The following is an 11,964-nucleotide window of genomic DNA, read 5'->3' on the forward strand; positions in this document are numbered from 1 at the left end:
GAAAAAAAAAAAAAAAAAAGCATACATAGGCTGATGCTGGAAGAATCAAGCTCAGCTTGCAGAGCGATATTCCCATAAAGTGATATCGGCTCTTTGATGCACCAGACATTAGCACTAGCAGAACAAAGGGTCTCCATTCCCTACAGTTTTACCACCCCTACAAAAAGGTAAGCACTGGCAAACCATATGATATGCATACACAGAAGAGGAAGAATTCCAAGAGAAGCAAATACTTCATCTCTTACACCTCAGGGTGCTTTGTTATAGTTAGTTTGTATGAGTGCCAAGGCGTGAGCTATTATAAGAGTCTGCTTATACTGTCTATACAGTCTGGCAGTTTCCTAGAAAGCTCAAACCTACCACCAGTAGGTTTAAATTTGCTGTATGGCATCTGCACTGCTGTTGGAAAATTTTTAGAGATCCACATTTTATAAACTTCTGGTACAACCTTTTTGTCTGAATACAAAAACATGGAATAGATGCAGGCTTACTCAGTGGTAAGCCCAAAGCAGAATTCTGAAACTGATCCCTCCCTAGCTCTGCAACAGCTCACTAGATCCACTTGCCTCTAATTTTATCACAAGCTAAAACCACTAATTAAGCAGCCCAGAGCACTGAATTTGGCATGTTCATTCTGTGCATATTCTGCAGGCCAAAGTAGCTTCTGCTTCACTACAATTGAGCATGGATTTACAAACGGAATTCATTTTGTTTTAAAATCAACTGACAGGGTTCAAAACCCCTTGTTATCTAGATCTTTCATCAAAATGGCCTTATAGTACTTCCTCTGGAGAGCTGACATTCCATGATACAGAACCACTTCCACCTTCTTTGGCAGTTCTGCGGTCACCTCAGACTTCACTCTTCGAAGCAAAAATGGCTGCAGAAGATTGTGCAATTCTTTGGCTAGGCAGAGGCAGGAAAAAAGAGGAGATTATTGAATTCAATGTAAGGAATTTGTACAACAACTTCATTACTATCCTTTCAAAACAGAGGTATAAATGAACCTTACACCTCTTAGTGAAATGATTCAAGCCCAATTTTACAAACAGAGAAAACAAAACACAGCTGCAAACCTGGAGTACTTAAAAGCTATGTTAAGACAATTAATCATTACTTTTAATGGCTTCATTTTATATCCAATTGGCATTTAAAGGCAAATGAAGAGGACACAACACACCTGCTTTCTAGTCAAGACAACAGCCGGTTCTGATTCAAGTACAACATTGTTTACTACTTGCCTGACTCACTTTCCTTTTCAACCCCTTGGTAGTACTCAACAAACTCTTTTACTTGCTCTCTAGGAAAGATATGAGGGTCAATAAGGCTGAGTAAGGATTACAGTTCCTGAAGGCTGTTCTGGATTGGAGTGCCTGTGAGCAGCAGATTGAAGCCTACTGAGAACTGAAAGAACCAACAGCAAAATAAAATGATCAGGCCAAAGTGTCTGGAATGAAAAGTCACTTAATATACAACTCCACCCATGCCACTTGTATGCCCATCTTAAAGCTGATAGATGGCACAGAAATAAATGTCTGCAGAATGCTGCAAATGTCTGCCCAAACCAGCCAACATAAGGTCTGGAGCAACAGGAATTTTTTAAAGGTACATAGCTCATTGTTGCCGGTGACAGCCCAAATCTTATGCCCACGTTTCACTGGCATGACAAGAGGTATATTCTACCCTGAGACACTCACAGCACTCCAGCAGGGGTGCTTGCTGATCTGGGACAGCACGAGGGAAGCTGAAACAATTCTACTAATTTCAATAAGCTCAGGTGACTCCATTAAACAAGACAATGGAAATAGTTCGACTCAAGCCCCCATGAACTAGGCCAGGGTTCCCTCACCTGCACAGATTTGTAGGTCCTCTCTTACTTTGTAACTTTTTATTGTCTTGGGTCAGTCAGACTCCTGACACTTCAGTCACACAGCTGTGGTTCAGTGCTATGTCTGGCTTCTTTACACTTTTCATTCTCTCAAATTGCTCCAACTTGTCAAGTGCAAACATGAGCCACAATAAGAGAGAATCTCCAAGCACTGTCCACCTCCACACAAGCCAACAAGATAGGCCCTGATTTATCTGCCACTAAATATGGGAATCTGTTCACCAAATCTGATGGAAACTGGCTATGGCCCAGAGCTTAAAAAATACACAGAAGGACAAACAGTGAATCCTTACCCTATACTGAAGAGAGAAAAGTCTTTAGCCATTAAAAGATGGCTGAGTTTTTACCTCAGAAAGCGTCCTGTGAAGCAGAGAGCTCTGATTTTTCAGTCTGTGGGCTTCATCTACAACCAAAGCAGCCCAGGTAAAACTGCAAACAAACACAAAACACCATCTTAAGTTAGATGCAGATAATTCATTCTTGTCAGTATGCAAAGACTGAAATAAGCCATGACTCTGCCTGGCTGAACTCGAGATGGCCCCACACCATGGCATGCATGCAAACATCACAAGAGGGAAAAGAAAAGTTCACAAGCACTGGCCTATGAGAGACAATACCACTTCTCAACTGTAGCTTAGATGAGTTTTTCTGAAATCAAAACTAAGTAAATTCACTTTACCATGTTACTTCTCTCTCCACGCTCATTGCTATGGGGAAAACGATGTAAGCACAGGTCAGTCAAACATGCAAGAAGGACTATCTTTTGGAGGAAGAGCCATGAAAGTAGGCCCTTGCACCTGTGCAAAACCCTGAGGTTGTAATGGCAGAGCCACTACAGGTCTTTTGCAACTCAACCAAGATAGGAGTTTTGACTTGTTCTGGGTCTGATACAGCCATATGCAGGTGTCTCATCATGCTACAGAATCACTGCTGACCTGGCAGATCCACTAGGCTTAATACAAACCCCAGATCTTTTCAGGTCTTATTGTGGGTGTGCACTTATTGCTAGGGTTTCAATTTCCACATCACAGAGTGATTTCCACACAGTCAAGTCTGGCTCACAGGTAGGCAAGGGAGGAAAAGCATGACACTCTATAGTTTTCTTACCCGCACACTTCTCTTCCTAGTGGAGTAGGAGAAGCCTGGAATCACAGGGACCTACTTTCTCCCCACAGCTCTTCCTCTTCCCTTGATTCCCATCTTTGCTATTTAAGAGTGGTTCTCCATTGCCAGGAAATGTCATTATTATTTTACAGGCTCTGCAACTGAATTGCAGAAGGGACACTGACAGAAGCTCAGATGCAGAGCAGAGTTTGATCTCTCCTGCATTACATGAGAGCAGGGCTCTTGCTCAACTCATTTTTCAGCTCTTTGGTCAGCAGAAAGCAGTGCATCTCCTGTTCTGCTGGGCCAGGCAGACAGCTGCACTCTGCTTTTGAAGCAGTCACAGAAAAGGCAACAGAATCCACCATTGGAGAATACCTTTTGTAAAGCTCTCAAACAAATAGCAGCAGTGATGACCCAGACTTTCCAGACTGTTAAGCAGAGAAAGGGGCAGGTTCCAGCATGGAAGACAAGAGCAGGAGAGAGGATAGCTGATATAGAAAACTTGTGAAACTGCTGGTGCTAAATGCCTTGTCCGTTCAGCAATGGTGAAAACCTTACCAAGTCTCAATTTTGTTACACTTTTAGAGGGTGGTGGGACATCTGATAACTATGACCCACCTTTAAAGTGCTCTAAGACACATAAAGGACAAGGCACAAATGCCACCTTTTTCAGAACGAATAACAGAGAGGGAAAATACTTGAGTGACATGACTTGGAATCACTGAGGTTATGTGCTAGCCTTAGATCTAGGAAATTGCACTGGAGCTGACGTTTCTATGATACCAGGGCTAGTTATTTGTTCTCCCTGGGTACTGACCGTTCAACATACCAGGCCCAAGCTGCAAAACAAGCAGAATCATATGCAGCAGCACAAGACATGGTTTGGAGCTGTAAGAACTGTATGCCTGTGGCCAGCTTTCATATTGCAGAATCAAGGCCTGGCTTCCACCATGATGTGTTCATCCAGCAAAATCGCCTATTTCCAGCAATGGCCAAGAACATGTGCTTTGCAGAAACTCAGCAGGGCCCCCGTAGCAGGCCTGACCAGTTGTGAACTGAGAGATCCGAGGTTGTGTCAGTGGCTGCTACTGGATTTCCGTTCCTACAGAGATCCTGAATCATTCATGAGATGCGACTGCCCTGAGCATTTGTCACATGACCCCTACTACAAGGCACTGGCAGTATTACTAAAAGACATGAAAATTCCTCCCCATTTCAGGTGTAGGCTTCTGGAAAATCCTGCATGATCATGACAGTACTTCCTACAGGTTGAGTTTCAGCACTAAAATCAGTCTTGCTAGAAAGCATAATGCTCCCTAAGCCCTCCTCGGTTCTGACTGATAGCAAGAGGCAATAAACTGCAAGATGTGGTATTAGCATGTGACCACTATAATATATGGCAGGTCAAGTTCAGCAAATTTTGCATCTAATACCTCTAAAATCTGAAGCTTTTGAAGAACACCTCTGTCTCCTGGATTGATATTTAATATACTGCTATAAGCCACTATGTATCACTTTATTCTGAGTTAACTGTCTTAAAAAGTGTCCTTGGGGTGAAGTTCATATACATTAAAGATTCTTCACTGATAGATGATAAAGGCAAAGCTCTAATCACCAGCAAAGAGCATCCATGAAGCATGGGATCTCTCACACATACAAACATACACTTAGGAAACTGCTGACAGACCCACAGAATTAATTTGAAAAAATTAAAACCATACTCACAATTTTAGAAATGCTGCATCTTTCAGGCAAATCTGTAATGAAAGAAAATGAATCATTACTTATGACTTAAGTTAATACATCAGTTAAGAAACACAGCATCTTTCTGTCTACTGCAAGCTATGGTGAAATGGAGCAGAGTGGAATGAAGTACGATCTAAAGAAAGTAACATGACAGCTGTTGTAATCACAGGCTGTTGTGATCCTACATTTTAACTTTTCTCTGGCAAAGCACCAGCAGTGCTCAGAGAAACAATATTACAGTGATTTAGGGGAAAGGTACAGACACCAAAGTCTCACCTCTTTTTGAACATCCTTCTTCTCACTCAGTAAGAAACATCGTACACCCTCAACATCACACACTTATTGATCCAAAGTAAACACAGGCTTCAGTGGATCAACCTGAGCTATTATAATGACTCGCTAATATCCTAAAGTGCACACATTGTTTGCCCAGTTTCAGATTCAAAGAGGAAGAGGAATCAGGCTGCTCAGGAGAAATCCTTAAAAAGCACAGCCTTTTACTATCAAAAGCAACAGAGAGACAAGAATACTAGCAAAGTGAGTATCTTGACACAGCTAATCATTTTCTCAGGCTTGCTTCAGTGTGAGCACCTCCATTTATTACATTTAGGACAAGGATTACATGGAAAAAGATGTAGGTTCAGAGTGGTCAGCCCAGGTCACACAGCTCCCAGAGGAAGGAGACAATAATACTTGAAGAGAGAGAAAGGAAAAGGACAAAAGGATAGGGAAATCAGAAGGAAAAAATGAACTAGAAGCTGTAAGAGAGGCTTTTCATCTAATTTCAAATTGGTGTGTTTGTTAAGAGACTCTTCAAAGAAAAATCAACATGCTATACGAAGTAGCACCTGAGTGGGACTGACTCATAAAAGAAAAATGAGGGCTTTTTTCTGCTCACAAATAAATTAACCATCAGGTCTTGCACAGTTCAAAGCAGTGACCAAGGGAGCAATGCTACTCCAGTCAGTTTTCAGGGGAGCTCTGGTCAGATTCAGCCCAAAGTCCTATCAATTGTAGCAGGAACTGTACCATTTTACAGTCCAGGAATGAGAGTTTTGTCTGAGGAGGGCGTGCTGAAAAGAGCACAACCATAGGCAAGCTCTAAGTGTTCCTGTGTTGCATGACTGATAGGATCTTAATAAAAATTACACGTGTGTACATTTCTATTAAACTTTACAGGTCTGTAATGTACCATACACAGACATATACAACCTGAGTCACTGCATATACTGTTAACAGGATGGATGTGTATCTGTTTTCTTTACTCAAAGTGTGATACAGCTATGTGATAAAGCTGGGGTTAAATTAGATCATCTTAGCGACAAAAAAATTGCAGAAAGTTAGATGAGTGGGTGAGGTGGGTTACAGGGGAGAAAATCACTGAGGAAGGTCAGAGATGTGTACAGGGGACAAGGCATGAGCTAGGCAGCACAGATGAATGAAAAAGGGGAGGAAAAACTTTGGATTTTTAAAATGGGGAGAGAAGAAGAAACTACAAAGAACACTCTTCCTGCAATCCTTACCTGCCTGAAGACAGCGCAACAATATGACTGAATAAGGAAATAGTTTGAGTTAGATAGCTTTGTTAGCCAAATCCCATAGGGTTTTTTCTTTTTTTCTATCAGTAAAAAAATCTCTGCTTTAATTAACACACTGCTACAAACATACTGTCTTACTGAGCCTAGGAAATTGAGCCCTCCTTCCAAGTGACAGACATCATGTACCTCATATGTTGTTAAGAGCACATGGAAATGAAATCGTCCTTTCAGGTTTCCCTGCAGTTTGGCTCGTTCCTCCTTGTTGCCTATGTATGTCACAAAAGAAAGACCTGGAGCAAACCTGTTGTCATGAGAAATAAAGAGAAAAACCACCAACACCAAGCTAAGTCTTTTGTGAGTTTAAGACCTTGGACCCCATTACCAAACCTAGTTAGTGCACAGCACAGAGACAAGGCTGAATTAAAACCTCCTATTCAAACACCTTAACCTCCTGCAAGAAGTGGCTGGATGTCAGCTCTCAAATCTAACCCCTTTCTGATTGACTTGTGTCTCAGGTTGGCACCTCATTTGCTGGTTCTGGTATGAACAAGTCCCATATATGCTGCTTTCTCTTAGCTCTCATAGTCCAACACAGGTGACTGCAAACCAATCTCATGGTACATCTGCTATTCTGAACTGAAAAAGCTAATGAGAAGCAGGATGCTGAACACACACTTTCCCCAGCTGATACCAAAAAACTGGTCCAAAGCCAGTTAAAATAAAGGGTAATGATGTCTGCAGCAAACAGTTCCAAGTCAGGGCCTCAAAAATCTATCCTCATAGCCAAGAAGCACATAAAAACAGTTCAGTAAAAGAGTTGGGATCATAAAATTTTTCCTCATTTAATCCCGTCACTAATGTTTCCCCAACATTCCTCCTGGACAGCTATTCACTGCTGATCTGTAGCACTAATTGATGCACTTTCCCCCAAGTATTCCAACTGTAACTCTACTCAAATCAGGTATTTTCACTTCAGGGTCTAAACCGGATGACTTCAAGTTTTGAGAGACAGCATCATCCTACAACCACATAGAAAGTCACCTGTTCTAATCTTTAACTTCCTGCCCCTCCTCTTTAAAAGGAATGTTTGGGTTCCAGCTTAAAAAAAAAAAAAAAGATTAGAAAAACTCTGCATAGTGAATGTGCCATCAGCACAGTCATTGCACCCCAGTGAAGATGGGTTGCATGCATGGCTGTAACAGTATTTTGCATGCCTCTGTTAGCATGCAAAGAAATGCACCATTCAATTTGGATCTTACTTTTCTTCATATAGAATCCTGTCTGTCTTCAGCAGATGTTGCCTAAGAGAGACTGAGCATGAAGAGTTACAAAACAAAACAATAAAAAGCAAGGAACTAGTGGGGGTATTTGTACTGAAAGTCATTCAATACTATAATTTGAATGAATCCATGTATACCACAACATAGTAGAGACTGTGCATTAACTACAAATGGTGTTTGCATTGATTTGTTATTCTGGTAGCTTCCCTTTTTACTTTTTTTTCCTTTTGAAAGGAAGAAAATTGTTGGACTGAGTATATTTGAAGAGAATCTTTGTAACTCGCTGGGCAAGAATATGATGATCTGGGCAACTACTGAAACTTACCTCTCCAGTTCTTCCTTCCAGTTGCTCAGAACAGACAGAGGACAAAGTATCAGAAATGTCTCTTTGTTCATTGATTTTTGGGCTAAATAAGCAAGTAGAGAAATAGTCTAGAAGGCAAAGAAAAGACACTTTTTTAGTAACAAAAAAGGGCTCAATTCAATAGCCTGAAACTACATAAAGTTTCTCCTTCTTGAGCTTTGTAGCTGGTTCCTACAGGTTCTGTAGCACAAAGTGGAACTGAAAAAGATACCAAATGAGAACCAGCATAAATGACAGAAAAATTTAGATCCAAAAACTGACCCTGACAGCTGGAGTCCCCTTTCCAAAGCCCTTTCTCCCATAGTCACAAAAAAGAAGAGCTACCAAACATCATTTTTAAAAATGACTAGTTTATTATTGAAGACTCATGGAATACCATGAGCTGAAGCAAAGCACAACATTCATTCTCCAACAAAACTGCAGCCTATCTAAAAACTCAACACAAAAAAATACTTTGATAAATGTTCATTTGTACTCAGCTTTAATCCATGTGTTGACAAACTCAGAAACCATCTTGCTGCAGGTGAGTCAAAATAATATCATTCTCACTGTACTGGCTGTATATTTTCCCTTTGTCACAGACCTGTAGACAAGAGAGGGCCTCATGGATAGCACAGCCCTGACTACAGCAGGATGCACTGGTGTGATCCCACCAGTCGGAAATCACCTGGGGTGTCTATGGCCTGAGGCACCACACTGCAAAGCTATGTGGGAATAAGAAAGTTATAAGAAATGAGATGACACTGCAGAAATGATCAACTCTGGCAGAACTATGTGAGGATATAATGATAAAAGATAGAAACAAAAATCATAAGGGAACAACGGAATCTGATTGGATAAAAAGACAATTCGGCTTGTGATTGGTTTAAATTGCTGCTTTTGGAGGGGGAACAATGGGAGGGAGATATAAAAGATTAATGCCATCCTACACAGTTTGGACCCTGCTCCGGACAGCTGGACTGACCACAGGACCCCTACCTGGTGAGAATGGGATGTCCACACCATGATTCCTCTGTGACTGACTGGGCACCGAAGGATCAGAATTCGTAAGACAGCAACTTAGTTGCAATCCCAAAGGGCACACAGAGTAATATGTAGTGCCTGGCTATAGCAAATTAGGCTGAGATTAATCTAAGGGTGAATAATAAATGCTTATTGCTTGTGGCTGTGCTACACCTGGAGTCCTTGCTCTTTTACAGTCCGCCTTAAGATAACAAACATTCAAAAGAATCTTTGGTGCAACACCACACCCTTCAACTCCACATACTATGAATTATACATTGAGAAGTCTCTTTAAAATCATCATTCACTTCTTTACAAAACCCTGAAACCCTTTTGGAGCATTACTCAGGACCTAACGAGTTTTAAGTGAATAAAGAATGAAAGAAACAGAGAGTTTTCTTTTGAGTAAGGACTTTAGGATTTGGTTGCTTAACTGATCGATCATTAAGGAGTTTTTTTCTCATCTTGCAGAAACATTGGCCAAACAAAAAAACAGGGCAAAGCTGATTTTTCAGAAGAAAAAAACCCTGCACCTGACAAGTCTTTCCAAGACCCATCTCATCACCCAGGATACAGCCATACTGGACTTCAAAGCACTGCACTAGCCACTTTACACCTTCTATTTGATAGGGACGAAGCTTAATGCCTGGGAATAAAAGCAATTTGTTACATTTAGGTAGTCATCCTATACACTCTATATACTGTTACACCTTGAAGCCAGGCGAAACAGGCCTTGCACAGACCAGACCTACCCAACCAACTGTGTTGCAGGAAAACCACACACTCTTTCAGCACAAGCTAGTTTGCCCTGCTGGAAAGGACCGAGACAATGGTATTACAGTGAATTCACTAAATTACAGCAATTTCAGGAATCTGCATACACAAAAATGCCCTAAGTCATTATATAGGCCTGTACAAGGATAATTGGGCCACTACTCTGCATTCCTACAAGACAGCTGGATTTTCAGCTCAGGCCACTTTTTAAAATATGTAAGAGATATGCTTTAGGCTAATGGCCTGGAAATGTTTGTCTATAACAGTCTACTATAGAATAATAATCATTTCTAAACAAGATGTTTTCCAGATTTCTCATGCTTAGGGTAGGATACACCACCACAAGTGTAGACCACCGTAGCTACCACTACTGCAGAGCAATCCCTATTCTCAGGCACAATACATCAAAGCAAACATAAAACAAATCAATGAGAAAATTTCAAGGTCTTTTCTTGCGCTTCGATTTAAGTACTGTGATTACTGGCAACACTGACACTGCTGCCCCTGCCACCCTAGCTGTCCCTCTACTGTTAAACATAAAGCTGAATGAGTGAACAGGGCTAGGACTAACTCACCAGCCCACAGGAAACAGAAGACCAAACTAGCAAATGGGTTGAGGTAAGGGTTCCCCACAGCTAAGGAAAGCATGCAAGCAGGCAGGCTGGATAGCCCAGGCACTGTTTTCTTTAACATCTATCATTCAAGCAGTGGAAAGCACTTTGTAACTTACATTAAACTTTATGACCCACTTTGAGGTAGATGAAAGTTGTCTTAATTTATTTGATAAAGAAGTACAGAATGGAAGTTGCTTGAACTAAAGTTGCACAGAAACATTCTAGCAGTCAAAACAGAGCCCAAAAAAACAAGATCCAGGCCTAATTCTCTAACTGAAAAGATAAAGACCAGGTGACTGAAACACCCAGGAAAGGCTTGCAAGAGGCAGCAAGCAGGGAAGTATGCCATTTTCTGTAACAGTCATGGCCGACTTTTATAAGCCCAAGAGCCAATTTTATTTCTAGCCAGATGGTCGAGACAGGACCAGTATAACCATATTTGTGCAGCACAGCATCTGCCATACTGAACCTAACAGATCCAAGCAATACCTCCAGCTAGGGAAGGTAGAGGGAGGAAAGGAGTGGGATGCACCAGGCAGTCTGCTAGCCTGGTGGACCACCAGGATGCCAGTCAGCATTCTTTAATTTGCAGCAAAGAACATATTAGGGAAGCGAATGTAAAGCCTCCCACCCAGGCTACACTCCTTGCAGAAGATGAAAAATGTTCTCATCAGACTGTATAGATTCTATTTCCAAAACATGAGTAAGGAGCATGCTGTCTGACACTTTTAGATTGTTTTTGTATTTCCCACCCCCCAAAATAGGAATGCTGAATGTATCCTGAGAAACTGAATATCAAATACTAGAATACTAAAGAAACAAAATAACTGTATTACCAGAACTGTTTATCAGTATTACAAGAGTCAACACTGATGATAAATGGACTCATAAGACCTGTGATTAAAAATTTGCCCTATTTTCTTGACGTTGCTGATTGGGAAGATACAAGAAAAAAAACTCTTATGTTTCAGTACTTAACCAAAATTAAAAAAAAAAAACAACTTCAATCATTATTATTTAGTCTTTATACTCTCTTTACTTAAATCGTTAAAGCGTGCGGTTCGGAGTAACACTAACAAACCACCCCCACTGAGAAGCAGGGCAGGAACTGCAGTTGGCAGCCCCGGAGGCGCCTGGCGCTACAGCCATGGCCGGCTCGCTACATCGAAGAGACAAACCTCATTAAAATTAGTGTAATTGCTTCCGCAGCTCTCCGCGAGAGAGCAGGAGCTGCCGGCACTAACGGGCGGCCGGTGCCCAGCAGGGCGGACGGGCCCCGCGCTCCCTCCGGAGCCAGGCCCAGCCGCGTCATTTAACGGCGGCAAAGCGGAAGCGCCGAGCGCACCGCACTGACCTGTCAGCCCCCATCGGTATATGTCCTTCTCCTCCACGCCCGGCCCCGCCGCCCGGGCTCCGGACGCACGGCGCAGAGCCTGGCAGAAGCAGGACATTCCGGGCAGCAAGGCAGCGCGGCCGTCCCGTCACGGCAAACACCGGCCGTTACGCCGTAACGGCTCGCCCTGCCCGCGCGCAAGGCGCACGCGCAGTCGTCGAGCGTCGTAACGGCTGCCCGCGCGCAGGCCGGAGCGCGCCCGGTGCAGGCGCTCAGCGCCCCCACCCGCGGGCTCTGCCGGGCCGCAGAGCCGCCCAG

The 11,964-nt window shown here is 42.5% G+C and overlaps 1 protein-coding gene across 1 annotated transcript in view; it reads right to left on the bottom strand.

The window, feature by feature from the left end:
• Positions 1 to 11,912, bottom strand: part of CHD1L (chromodomain helicase DNA binding protein 1 like) — a 22,864-nt gene extending 10,952 nt beyond the window's left edge. The window contains 8 exon segments of the mRNA XM_026054721.1: positions 753 to 906; positions 1,242 to 1,404; positions 2,236 to 2,317; positions 4,721 to 4,752; positions 6,466 to 6,580; positions 7,885 to 7,991; positions 9,459 to 9,571; positions 11,668 to 11,912. Of these exon segments, the coding sequence (XP_025910506.1) occupies positions 753 to 906; positions 1,242 to 1,404; positions 2,236 to 2,317; positions 4,721 to 4,752; positions 6,466 to 6,580; positions 7,885 to 7,991; positions 9,459 to 9,571; positions 11,668 to 11,764 (863 nt within the window). The 5' untranslated portion in view covers positions 11,765 to 11,912.
• Positions 11,913 to 11,964: the final 52 nt, after the last annotated feature.

Source organism: Apteryx rowi, unplaced genomic scaffold (assembly GCF_003343035.1).
Source record: "Apteryx rowi isolate R43461 unplaced genomic scaffold, aptRow1 scaffold_961, whole genome shotgun sequence".
In the NCBI taxonomy this organism is placed as follows: Eukaryota; Metazoa; Chordata; class Aves; order Apterygiformes; family Apterygidae; genus Apteryx; species Apteryx rowi.